The 14,287-nt window shown below is 39.4% G+C and overlaps 1 protein-coding gene across 1 annotated transcript; it reads left to right on the top strand.

The window, feature by feature from the left end:
• Positions 1 to 10,423: 10,423 nt before the first annotated feature.
• Positions 10,424 to 12,109, top strand: LOC144628806 (uncharacterized). Its single transcript, XM_078486921.1, has one exon. It carries the CDS (start codon positions 10,424 to 10,426, stop codon positions 12,107 to 12,109), a length of 1,686 nt encoding a protein of 561 aa, XP_078343047.1.
• The last annotated feature ends 2,178 nt before the right edge of the window (positions 12,110 to 14,287 follow it).

Genomic DNA, 14,287 nt, shown 5'->3' on the forward strand with positions numbered 1-14,287 from the left:
TGAGTGATTTGTTCGTCCCTCAGTGTTTAGTTCCCTAGTTACGTTGCACTGCCAGGAACCAAGATCCTATATAAATTGGGCGACAAATGCTTCGACTCTGAACTGTTTAATTTTTGTTTTGCTAGCCGCGCCGCTTTTATGATACCTCAGTTTTGCCATAGAACAATCGGGAATTAAACGCAATGACATCATGATGTCAAATTCGGCAGTCAGATGACGGTAACTTAGTAAGAAAGGTATATGACGTCAACTTCAGTAGTTCGGACCGTTTCCGAACAATGCCGACACCGCAGGGTGCCTCTACTCGGATTCGAGAATGATCGATTTACAATCGTATGCAAATATTATTTGTTACATGTTTTTCATGCAAGGATGGATTTGAAACATTGTATACGATGGTTTCCGTTACAGCTATCACAAAACCCATGCTTATAGAGGACGAAGGATAATTATAATATGTATGTATTGTATACTATATGTAATTGTTTTATGCCAAAGTAGAGTGTCGTCTGTGGAAATAGGAGGAGTTCGAAATTTTAATGGGTGGTCTGATACCACAGCATCATTGCCGTGGAGCCTGAAAACAACAAGAACTGGATATTGAGGAAGACAAGGTCGGTGTGGTTGCAAAAATCAAACGAAAACACGGAGAAAAGAAAGAAGAACTGCCATCATGACTACTATTGAGTGTTAAGAAATGCCGTTAATCTGTTGTGTTTGACTACGTCATCCATACGGATTTCTGCGATATGTTGACTTTAAGGTTTCTTAAACGCACGTTATTATGTAAGAATTGCCAGATAAATAAGTGGCCCTAACTGGGCTCCGTATACCACTGATTACTATTTTGCACTCTCTATGTTTCTGGCAATTCTTACATAATAACGTGCGTTTAAGAAACCTTAAAGTCAACATATCGCAGAAATCCGTATGGATGACGTAGTCAAACACAACAGATTAACGGCATTTCTTAACACTCAATAGTAGTCATGATGGCAGTTCTTCTTTCTTTTCTCCGTGTTTTCGTTTGATTTTTGCAACCACACCGACCTTGTCTTCCTCAATATCCAGTTCTTGTTGTTTTCAGGCTCCACGGCAATGATGCTGTGGTATCAGACCACCCATTAAAATTCCGAACTCCTCCTATTTCCACAGCGGATGTCCAATTAAATAATTTTGTTTGGATGGCTTTTTTATTTTATTTTGGCTGAAAGAATTGTCCGGTGAATATCCCTTTTTATAATATTATCGGCAGAGAAAGGTTGAAGCCAGATAACTAAAAATAAATGTTAATCAAAGGGCTCTTGAGCCAGCTCATTCATGTTTTCTGGTGCTTAATAAACTGAATGTTTACCGTGCTAAAGGGAGCCAAGTAACAGTTCTAAATAGCAGGGGCCAAGTTGGCCGGAATAGCAAATTGTTAATCATTGAAAAAAATCTTTAAAAGGTAAATGATTGGATGGCCATAGCGCTAGCCTTCTTGGGTTAATTTTAATTTGATTAGTTTTATTAAGATGGACATAGCCTGATACACAAACCCTAAAATTTAACAGTTGGGCAAAAAGGATGGTGAGACCACGACTAGTGCTAATATCTAATCTTTGGAGTTTCAAGGCGTCTTTGATCTTACTTAAGATACCTTCAGCCATCATATAAATGAATGTCTGAAACTCAGTCATGATGAAGATTGACGAGAAGAGTCTCTGCTGCATGAAAACGTTTAGAAGCAGGTGGGTGCCTGTGGAGATGAAGGGGCTATGGGAGGAGCACTGCTACCTCTTCACTACCCTGACCTAGTCCCATAATTCTTTTTTCCCTTTCCTGATAGATGATCTGGTCGTTTTGCATGATCAGAAAAATCAGGGTTCATTCTTCTTCACTAGAATCACCCCCAGAGTGTAACATCCTTTACAGAAGGACTGTAAAAAAGACATTTACCATTTCAGCTTTCATTATATTACCTATAGTTGATTAAGTTAGCACTGAAGCAGCTAGAACATTGGCAAGAAATAATTTCTCTTTTTTATTTAGTTTCTGCATGCCCTTTGTGTAACGTAAATTATTCTCTGTAAGTAAGCTATGTATTGTAATGTATTGTAATTGTAAGTAAGCTATGTATTGTAATGTATTGTAAGTCAGTGTTAATCAATAAACTGCATTATCTAAAAAAATAATAATAATAATTCAAAAAACCGAATGAAGAGTAAAAGAAATGGTGTGTAGGTGATTTTCTTGGGAATGTCAAACAAAGTAAGAACACGAGGCCAAGTGGAACGTGACTACCTGAGGTACGCGGTGTTGTGTTACACTAGTAGGTGGTTTAGAATTTAAGTGCTCCAAAGAAATTGTATGGAGATAAAAATAACGCTTAACAAAATAAAATTTTACCTTCTAATCAATAAAATAAAGAAAATGTACTCACTTTGCTCCTTTTGGCATTTTGTATATATCTATATTTTGATACATTTTCGCAATAGCGACGTGCGCAGATCGTGTATCACTACGAAGGGAATGACGTAGCTTTATTTTTAGTTCATGGTACACGTACAAAAATGCGTGCGGGTGAACTTTAGCTTCGTAACGTCACGAACCAAAACAAACTCTGCTTCAAACGTACAAACGAGCGGTCCGTACGGACAGTGTAGTGTTTGAGAGAGTTGTCACGTGACTCGTCACCAGTCGAGCTTGTATGTCTGGCAATTGTCAGACGAGACACGTCTGTCATGTTATTTGAGAGCATGATCTGTCTAAAGAAGAATTTTACCCAACACGTTGATGGCGGTTTTTCATATCTTGCATAAGGGAGGTAGCTACAATCCTAGACAAAAGTCCTGGGACACTTAAGCAATTCGACGGAAAATTGACATTGTATTGACCTCCCCCTCCCCACCCCCAATTCAATGTTGGTTTCTATCCATCATACCGTGGGACAATATCTCAACATTGTTTTGGGGGGAAAGGGGGGCTCGGAAAATTAAACAATGAGTTCTTAATGCAAAGGGAATGGTCACTTAGCACTATTTCTTTAAGTGACCCATGGATTTTTGTCTAGGATTGTATTTGTGTGCGGAAAAATCGGGATTGTCTTTGTATCCGAAAGAAAGTTGTATAGGTATAAAATATGTTTGTTCTAGCAGTTATGTGCACAAATGTTTGTGAACAGTTACAGCATGTAACAAGAAAGCTCTATTTTGAGCTCTTTTGGAGCCACAAAGTGTAGTTGATGGAATCCGTTCCTTGGGAGAAATTGACTGTTTTTTCTGTTGCTTTCTTTTGTGGGTCTTTGAGCGCCCAAATACAAGCTCTGCGAACTCTTTTCAGTAGAACATGGTACACTAATGCCAGGGATCATTGCTGCTTTCCATCTTTATTATTCTTTGGCAAGAAACAGCGCCTAAGTGTTCAAAAATATCATATTTCCTCTCAGAACTGTAAGTACCCTGAACAGTGCTCGACCGGAAATGCGACAGTACTCGCAAGATTCTTTGAGCTAAAATATTTAGAACATGCTCATTTTCATTGGGTTTTCATCTCAGCATATTAAGACTAGTGTATTCAATGCCATGGCGTTCAAAAGTTGCAACTGGTTCTTCGTTTAATCACTTTTTTAACAGTACTCACTCGTAAACCGAGAGTAGAATAATTAGCATATATTATTTATTTCAACGCTTGTGCACTGAGTACTGTGAGAAATTGAGCAAAACGTTTATCATCGTTTATGAATACTTCATAAAGGGTTCCTATTTGAACAGTCAATCGGTCTAGCTGCGTTTCACGCATATATTTATGAGCTAGGGCATAAAAAAGCGGAAAACAGTGGCGAGTACTGTTGTGAGAAATGTTAGCGTATCTCGTTAACTCATTACAACAGAACAGTGGCACTTATCTTCGTGTCAAATTTCAGCTGAACAGACATGCTCAATTATTAACAGCCAAAAGAATGGTTTCTTTTCAATGACAAAAAAGAAATTTGTCTGTTTGAGAGGAAAAATCGCTGTAGAAACCCTGCCAAGTTTAGTCTAAGTTTGTTTTGTTGCGATAAAGATATCGTTTTGGGGGCTTCCCAACATAGTCCTCATGTCTGATGAAGGCGATATATTTATCCCTATTGACTCGAATCTGTCCAAAAAGTGACGAGTTAATCGATTTTGTCACAAAACACTGCCACCTTCATACAAAGATACAGTTAGAACGACCAAAAATTCAAATAAGTCCTGTTTCTCTGGCCGTTTTTTAATAATTCACCCACCCCTCCCCCCTTATTTTCTGATGTCACGTGTCACGTCTTTGATGCCGTGGACCTACATTTGCATTAAAACCATTGATATTTCATTGAAATAATACCTGTGCAAACGCGTTATAGCCAAAAAAAAGTGAGTTTAGTACCGAGCACACAAATACGTATTTGTGTGCGGAAAAATCGGGTTTGTCTTTGTATCCGAAAGAAAGTTGTATAGGTATAAAATAATAAAATATGTTTGTTCTAGCAGTTATTTGCACAAATGTTTGTGAACAGTTACAGCATGTAACAAGAAAGCTCTATTTTGAGCTCTTTTGGAGCCACAAAGTGTAGTTGATGGAATCCGTTCCTTGGGAGAAATTGACTGTTTTTTCTGTTGCTTTCTTTTGTGGGTCTTTGAGCGCCCAAATACAAGCTCTGCGAACTCTTTTCAGTAGAACATGGTACACTAATGCCAGGGATCATTGCTGCTTTCCATCTTTATTATTCTTTGGCAAGAAACAGCGCCTAAACAACAAGCTAAAATCTGCTAGCTAGTGTGACGTTTATCCTTTATAAGTTTTAAATGTCCTCTCATTTTACTTCCAGTATCTCCGGAACCCATTCTGCTTGCGCGATTACTCACGTGAATCTGTTGGGCACTGGCTATAAGTTTTTTATTAGTTTATTTTGGTGCAGTACATTTATCTTATGTTACGATGACCTTTTTCCCTATTAACTGCCCAGAGCTCAAATATTAATCTCTTACTGCTAGCTTGCGTGACGTGTATCCTTTATAAGTTTTAAATGTCCTCTCATTTTACTGCCGGTATCTCCGGAATCCACTTAGAAGTCTTACATCAAGTATTTTGTTTGCGTTATTACTCGCGTGAATCTGTTACCATCTCACGAAGTTGTACACTGGCTGTAAGTTTTTTTATCAGTTTATTTTGGTGAAGTACATTTATCTTATGTTGCGAGTACCTTTTTCCCTCAATTAATTGCCCAGAGCGCGTTCGAGCCTTGTCACGAATTTTTTAACCCATTGCTTTAGAACATTCGTGGACAATAACAAGCCAGTTCCAGTCTAAGGCCCCATTTACATGGAAAGAGGATGATCCTAGCACTAGGATCATCCTCCTTTCATGTAAAATAAAATGATCCTAGTGATAGGATCATCCTAGTACTAGGATCATCCGAGCGCCATATGTTTTCACCTTTCAGTTTACATGTGAAGGGTTGTATTTGGCCCTAGCGCTAGGATCATCCTAGTGCTAGGACCATCCTATCTGAGATGAGGGATGATCCTAGCACTAGGATCATCCTAGCGCTAGGGCTAGATGCAACCCTTCACATGTAAACTGAAAGCTGAAAACATATGGCGCTAGGATGATCCTAGTACTAGGATGATCCTATCACTAGGATCATTTTATTTTACATGAAAGGAGGATGATCCTAGTGCTAGGATCATCCTCTTTCCATGTAAATGGGGCCTAATTTGCATATGTATGTATACGTGCTTGTTCCACTTGACCGCGCAATTAAGTGTTTACGTCTGGCGTAGCGGAATTCGCTTCCCCACTAAACTAACTCCATTAGTGTAGTGTACAAACACTACACTAAAAACATTCGACTGAACTGTATCTTTTTTTCAATCGCTCTTTATACTTTCTCTTGAACGTAGACAGATTGGGGTCAGGGTCGAGGACATTTTGAACGATCTTAGAAAAGAAAAAAAAACGAAAAAATATATATTTGATAAATTTCCGTAATAGCGACGCGTGCGGGTCGTGCAGTGCTACACGGAGAATTGACGTAGCTTTATTTTTGGTTCATTGTACACGTACAGAAATTCGTGCGGGTCAACATCAGCTGCGTAACGTCACGAGCCAAAACAAACTCTCCTTTTAAATAGAAAACCATACAAAAAAAACCCGCCAAGTTTTTTTTTCTCAGCTTATAATCAAAGTAAATTTTGGCTTTTTGCTAAAGAGGGAGGGATAGCATGTGAAATTACTTCCGATTGCGGCAACTTCCGTTCACGTGGACTTTCCGTTTAGGGTCCCCTACGTGAAAACCTTTTGGCTTATCGATCCATGTTGCAATTTTAAGAACCTCAGAAATTGTGTTTTGATGTTAATCTATTTATTAGACTTATCATGTTAATCTAGGCTACACAAACATTTCATTTCTTTTCATGTGCATCGCCGCTTAATCGACGTTAATTTGGGGTTTTACTAAGGGGGGAGAGGTAGCACGTGAAATTACTTCCGTTCGCAGCAACTTCCGTCTACGACTCAAAAGTTAACTTCCGTCTACGGCTCAAAAGTTAACTTCCGTCTACGTGTAACAATTTCCGTCTACATCCTACTTCAACATAATACTCTCATTCATTGATTGCGTGCCCTACGGCACGCAATCGAGCATGAATGAGCGTAAAAAGGTAAAAACTAAGAAACAGCGGAGTTAACCTTTCACACTCCGTGCCATTGTTCCTGAGAGTGAGGGGCTGGGCAATGCAATTAAGTAATAAGGTACCATTTCTACCCTTTTATTTAGAAAAAAAAAAACTAGCTGTGAACCTGAATTTTGTTTTGTAATTTCTTTCTTTTATCAAAATAATGCGCATTTTTAGGAAAAAAAATTGCCGGAGCCTCTCACTAATTCCCTTCGCTGTACGTCGCCAGAGTTTAGGGGTGTCCTTCTTGGACTGGCACTAGTTACAAGCGCGAAATATTATGTTTTCAATGTAGTTTTTCTCGTTCCAACAAATTCACCACAAAGCATAACCAAACGATCAAAAATGGCCTGCCAGGCTACCATTAGAAACTGCTCTAGATTTGAAGTTAAGAATAGAGTGTGATAATACTGCTTATTACAAAACACGACAATGTGCTACTACAATTTACGACAGCTCGGAGTATTACAAATTACGGCAACATGTTATTACAATTTGCGATAGGTGCATTATTACAATTCACGACAACTGATTACAATTTACGACAGGTATTACAATTCACGACGTTATTACAATTTACGACAGTACAACAAGTCCCTGCGACCAGTCCCCTCATTTAATAAACTCTTCAAGCAACTTATCGTCGGGACTAGCCCCGGGGACTTAAAAGGCTTGTGAGGCTTAGCAATCGTCGAAAGTTTTCCCTTCATCATAGTAAAGTTAAGATACTAAGCAAAAGTTTTAATTCGCCGAGTTTGAATTAGGATGTAGCTGGGCTAGAAAGTGTTCAGTTACGTTTTTAATTTCCCATACATTTGTCTATAATCAGTTTTCCCGCGCACAGCGTCAATCATGCAGAAAAAAAAAATACAGACAAATGTATGGGGAAATTAAAGACGTAACTGAACGCTTTCTAGTCCAGCTACATCCTTCAAACTCGGCAAATAAAAACTTTTGCCTAGTATCTTAACTTTACAATTCACAAGTTGTCCAGAATTCAATTTTTGTAAAAGATATTTGCCGTCGGATTCCCATACAAACACTGTAATTTCTACCCTCTTCGCCTACTCGTCAAGATGGCGTCGAAAACGGTGATAAGGCCTATCGTCAAAGTTTGTATCTCTTTGCATGTTTAAACTAAAGGAGGTGTTGGGTTGCAAACGTGCTAATAAGCTCATTTATTCTTTATGAAAATTTTGGCTTTTAAAATTCGCCTCACGCAAAACCTACTCGAAGTTGCAAACAAAGATTAGATAGAAATAGCTCTAAAACGACCTCGAAACAGGACACGCAAACGCAAGTAATACGCTGTAGGGCATTGTTTTATTCCTTATCTGTAAACAAGTAGGAGCTCCGTCCTAACGCGTTCGTCAAATTCCCATACAAAATCTTTTATCTTCGCTATTTCGAACAACGATACGCAAGCATCGATTTTGGAGTACCTGTAACTGATATGAACAGCTGTTGGTAAAGGTCAGTCGGGTCGAACAGGAAGATTTGGTTTAGTGGACTTCGTGCGTCATCAGCTACAACGCCCATCATAAGCCCACTATGATATAGCTATTAACATGAATTTATTTACTTAACTTTCTTTATTGTACGAGGCGGGGTCGGACAATAACGACATACATGAAAAGTGAGAGTTAGAGCGCAAAGTGTAAAAACTCGCTCGGCTCACAAAGCTCGCCTCGCTCCTTTTTACACTTTGCGTCTCTAACTCTCACTTTTCATGTATGTACCAAATTTTCTCACAATTTTTTTTGTTTTTTACACACTTAAACACCTTTTTCACATTTTCTTGCTCTGCCCGTGGCGGCAAAAATCTCTTGCGCTATAAAATATTTTCAATTGAACAATTGCTTATGTTTATGTATACAACGAGATGGGCAGAGGAAGATCAGGTTATGCTATCACAAACTTGAATAAATATCGCAGAGGTAGTAAACAACGACTTTTGAGTATAGCTAGAACACAAAAAAAAGAAAAAGAAAAAACTGTTGTTATTTTAACGCTTTTTTGGAAGAACTAAAAAAAATCGACAAAAGTGTTATTGCAAACGCACTTACAAAAAAACGATTTTGTTAAGTGTGCGTGACTTAACAACAACAGCCTCAAACGTTGTTCATACAATCAACAACCTCTTGAGAGATGTCTCGAATATTTTTTTGCCACTCGGGAGTGAAATATTCAATCACAAAGTAAACAACAATATGAGCACAGACAATCATTCTTTTATAAAAAGAAAAAAACGTTCTATAGGACCGAGAACTTCGTTCAAATTTTATTTCGAAACGTCGGCGGTGCTTTCGAAAAATTTTTTTTGTATTTTTATTTTTTCTTCTTTCCTTATTTGTTCTCGCAGTTGTTCAATGTCAGGACTGCTTTGCTTTTTACTTTCTTTTGGAAGCGTGCCCTTTCGAAAGATTTCCTTTTTAATTCTGTATCCCTCCTTCTCGTTCATAACGCTCTGAAACTCAGCATCCGTAATTTTGCCGTCAACGAGAGATTTTGAAAGAATGCGGTTGACGGAATCGAACTTCGACATGGCGAGGGTCATTATTTTACAGTGTTTGAGGAGTTTTGGTTCGAGTTTCTTATAAACGCCTGTAAGTGCTGCCGCGCCACATCCGAAGACTGCAGCCACGCCACCGATAGGAATAGAAGCAGGAATACCAATGCCAGTAGCTGCAGCAGCAACACTACCAGCAGAAAGAACGCCAGAGATACCGCCACAGGCAAAAGTAGCGAAGTTGATGCCTGTCTTTGCTCGCTTATATTTTTTTGCGACGATCCGATAGTGTTCGGCTTCATCACTTAAATATTTTAAAACTTCATTTGCTTTTTGCAAACGGAAGTTATCTGGTGGCTGAGACGAAAACGTCGGCATAGCAGGATAGAGAGTTTGCGTTTCTGCGTTCTCGCTGGGCACTTCGGCGCCCATACTATAAGAAGGTGCACTCGGAATAACATTAGCTGAAGACATAGTTGTATACATAAATTTTTTTTTTGTATTTAATTTATTTAAATTCAATTTCAAAAGACAGAGGCAAACCTTTGAAATCGTAAATATTACCATTTTCATCCCGCACAGTAATCTCTAAATTTTCAATATGACTGTCTCTTACAACGTCGCGCAAAACAAAAGCTTGTTCAGCGCTGTAGTAAACATTTTCGTGGGGCTTGCCTTTTATATCAAAACAAGCTAAAACATCTGAACCTTTGCCGTTGAAAATGTTCATTTTTTTGTCTAAAACATCACAATGAATGATGTATTTTTCTGGTGAATTCCAATCTTTAAAAATACTTTTTTGACTAAAATTCCAACTTCCTCTGCAACTTTCAAACAAAAGACATGATAAATTTTCATCGGTTATTAGTTGACTTTTTTCTGGTTCATAAATTACATATTTACCTTCTGGTGAGTACAACTGTGTTTCAATATTTACGCTGATTTTTTTAAATTCTTTTTTCATTTCTTCGTCAAAACTTTCCATTGTGTAAAATCCAGCTGGAATTCTTACTGTTTTATTTCTTTGGTCTTCACCTCTTATCCAAAATGTACCTGTTTTTTGAAGATTAAACCAAGAATTGTGAATGCTGCAGCTTAAAAGCCTTGCATATTGAATTTTTTCAAGAGGAAATTCAAAGTGAACGTTGTAAGGATTTTTTGTTGTTACAACAGTTAGCACAACCATAAAGAAATTTTTTGTGTTATATTAAAAAAATATTTTTATCTAATATAAAAAATGTATCAGTCACTGTTAAAGTGGATGCAAAGCCCAAAAGCAACTGAAGTGGCTAAAGAGGCAGAGACAAAGGCGTGGAAACCTTTTGATTCAAAGTTTCCAACGGCTGACAAGAGCAAATTTGTTGCTCAGGTAGATTTTAAAGAAGACCACACAGCAACAGCAGACATTTATTACAAGGCAGGGCAAGGTAATTTGATAAATGTTTTTGGCTCTGACAGAAAATATTGGAGCCCAGAGATGAAAAAAGCACTCGGTGTTGATCAAAGCATTGGAGGTTTTCCACAACAGCTGTCACCAAGCGGCGCAAAAGGCGCATCTTTACCAATTCCCGCGGTTGGATTTCACGAAGCCGCACCGAGTTTGAAAAAAATATTTAACAGCAAAATTAACATCTACGTCACACCAGATCAATATTTCACAACGAAATTAAGAGAGATTTTTCAAAAAACAAAACTGAAGCATACATCAGGAAAAGAGTCAAAAAGGTGGCTTGCCGGCCCTAGCATGAGCTACTGGCCGCAGCAACTAAACTTTGCGGTCTGGTGCGCGACAACAGGCAGTGGGATCGGTCGAGAAATTTTTGATGAAGAGCACTCAGCTCTCAGCTTGCCGCCGGTTGTGCGTAATTTTTACCTTTTTCACGTTTATTTTACAATAAGGCGAATATTGTTTCAGATGGGTGGAATTCAGAGCGTAAGCGCCTTGCCTGGCGACCCAACGTTTAGCCAGTTCGACAACAAGTACGACGTGGCTTCGTACAAAAGAATATGCGCTGAGTTCGGTGTCGACCCGTCAAGCGATTTTCGTTTCACAAGAGGCGCAAACCACGGACTTGGTGACGTTTATATCTGGATCACAAATATTGGTCCAAAAAATTCTGGAGCAAAATATCCCGATTACGATAAATTTTCGGATGAAGGTGGAACTGCAAGCAAAGGTAACTTGATTCAATACATCGAGCCAGACGACGCTGCATATGCACAGGCAGACTGGTTTTGTCCTAACGCCGCGGAAGGGCTGACTCAGGCAGGTTTGTCGAGAGTAAACCAGTCGATAGAGGCTTTTGTCTACTGTATTCTGGGTTCGCAGGTCAACGTTCGAAGTAGCATACTTGGTTCAGGTGGACGCGCAAAGGAAGCGCAAAGTGAGTTCCTTGTCCTGGTGGAGGACGCTATAAGGCAACCTGATCTGGCAAAGTCGGTCCAAAGGTACCAACTTGCAATTGATGAGGCCAAGGTTCGGCTTAACCTCGCCGTCTGTCCAGGTGCCTGGCTTATGCCAGCCAGGATGGTAATAAATACAGAAAGCGTTGTTGGTTACAACAACCAGCTGAAGCAGGCTGTAGCAGGAATGAAATTAGGATTGAATAATGAAGTAAATACCTCCACAAAAAAAGCAGCTCTTAAACTGATGGCTGGAGGACCATCAAAGATCAACCCACCAAACAGCCACCCTTCAAATCCTATACACAAGGAGTTCCAAACAGACACAAAAAAAAATCCGGCACCAAAGGTGCTCGCAAGCGGCAGCGCTAAAAGCGAATCAGTGGCAAAACCAGAGAGCAAAACGCAAAGCGTGACAGCGACAAATGTCTCAGGCAATGATGCACACGAAATAAACAAAGCAACTATTGCTGTTGGTGCGGTTGGAGCTGCAGCTTTGCTATACGCCCTTATGCGTTAACGTCTTTTCTTGATGTATCTTTCAACAAGAAAAGCAACCGCAGCAAGGATAAGCAGCCAGGTGTGCTCTGCAAGAAAGCCAATTACTTGACCAGCGGTTTTGAAAAGAAAGCTCACAATCGAGCCAATGAGACCAGGCAGAGCTGATGCCACCTTTGAGCCAACATCACTTAAGCCTTTCCCCAACGCTTTGCCAGTAGCCTTCAAAGAGTTTGTAATGGCCCCAATAACAGCACCAATCGTGACACCAGCAGCAAGAAAGATTGCTGTTACTGTCACGCCATTTTTTTTGAAGATTTCTTTGATCCTTTCACGAAGTGGAAGCGCTCTTTCTCTTTCCGCAATCTGCGTTTGCAAACGTGCGAGCTCCTCGGTTCTTTCAGCAACTCTTTCTTCAGCAGCTTGTTTGTCAGTGGGGGAGGTATTTTCATCCTGTATTACTGCTTGATCTTCATCGTTTTGTCGCTTCAGCTCGGCTTCTTGCTCTTTTAGATCATCCAACGCTCTTGTGTCGTTGAGCCTTTCTTGCAAAGTGTTTCTTTCGCTCTCTTTGGCAGAGAGGCTTGTCCTGAGTTGGTCGACCCGTGTTTGTTCTTTTGCCTTCTGCTTGGCTTGTTTTTCAAGAGCAGCAACCTCTTTTTTCGCGTTTTCAAAATCGGTTTGATAGTTTTTTTTCAGTTGCTGTAGTCTCCGTAGTTCTGAATCACTTTCAAGATTCGAACCGTGTTCTTGAGTAAGTGCTTCAATCTGAGCTTGAGTTCGCTCGATTCTGATTCTAAGATCTTGCGCTTCTTGGATGGCTTTTTCTTTTTCCGATGCTATATTTTGAGCCTCTTGAAGTTGTTTTTCAGCTTCTCTTAATCTTTGGCGTTCCTCTCTTATACTCACATTTTCTTGAGCAATAATATCTATAGTTTTTGGGCCAAGAGCTTTTTTAACAAAAGTTTGGTTTAAGAAATCAGCACGTAAACCGCTTCCGTCATCTTTTACTATCTTTTTTTCACCACCCCTTGGGCCTTCAACAACAATGTCCAGTGGTTTTTTAAATGAAAAACGAATTGGCCCTAGGGTCTCAAAATTCACGTTTGCATACCTTTTCTTTATAAAATCTTTTACATTTTGTATTTCTTTTTCTTGATCTTCAGGTGATAAAATGTTACTAGTTACACTAGCAGGAATGTCTCTTGTGTCCAATAATGAAGTAATTGCGTTCCTTCTTAAAAGTCTTAGTCTTTCTTCAAGGTCTTTGGTATAATTAGGTAACAATGAAGTATTTGAGTTCCTTCTTAAATTTCTTAGTCTTTCTTCCAGTAACAATGGTGTTTCTTCGTAGGATGTTTCTGGCAGCTCGCTCTGTTCGTGCTGCATCGTTTGCATTTCATGTTGTTCACCCCCATGGTAGGGTGTAGATATCCACCCAGGCTGAAATTCCCGGGTTGTGTTGACCTCTTGTTCATCATCATTATCATTATTGTCTTTTTTGTCAAGATCTCGGTCCAAATCACGGTCTTCGTATCCAAAATAACGATCACCTTCTGCCATCACGTAATTTATATATATTTTCATTTTAAAATTTTCAATTTAACAATAAAACATATAGAGTGATGGCTGCTGTTCAAGAAAACCTTCGACCGGGGCGCACAGAGAAAATACTCGGAGCACTAAAAGCCGAGAGAGGTGTAAAACGAATCACTTTTGACCGCACTGAAGCAAATCCTGAAGAAACTCTGTATGTTTCGGTGCCAAAGCTGAACGAAAACGAAGTAATTGTGCCGGGCTCGCTGGCTCTTCTCTTTAACATCGACCTTAGCGGAGGCCACGTCAACAACTTTCTGGTCGACAACGTCAGCAGAGCCCTTGTTGACAAGTTTGTTGTAAAGTACGAAGGAACCGTATTGCAGGACACGGTTGGCTACGACATCTACAAAATATTTGAGGATTTTTTCCTTTCGCAGGAAGAAAGAGACAGCAGGGTGAGAGAGGGAATTCAAAGCGTGGACCTTAACAAAATACGCTCAAATGCTGGCGATAAGAAAACTTCAGGAGTAGACGCAGAAAAAAAGCTGAATGAGATATATGGGAATAAATACAGGATACGTCTGGACCACCAGATTCTTACCGACCACGGGGCATTTTATCCTCATGCTTTATTTAATGATCTTGTGTTTGAACTAAAGCT

This window comes from Oculina patagonica, chromosome 10, assembly GCF_052425735.1.
Source record: "Oculina patagonica isolate OP01 chromosome 10, crgOcupat, whole genome shotgun sequence".
NCBI lineage: Eukaryota > Metazoa > Cnidaria > Anthozoa > Scleractinia > Oculinidae > Oculina > Oculina patagonica.

What these genes read in the sequence shown, in the direction of transcription:
- LOC144628806 (XM_078486921.1), top strand. Translation starts at nt 10,424, where the DNA reads ATGTATCAGTCACTGTTAAAGTGGATGCAAAGCCCAAAAGCAACTGAA.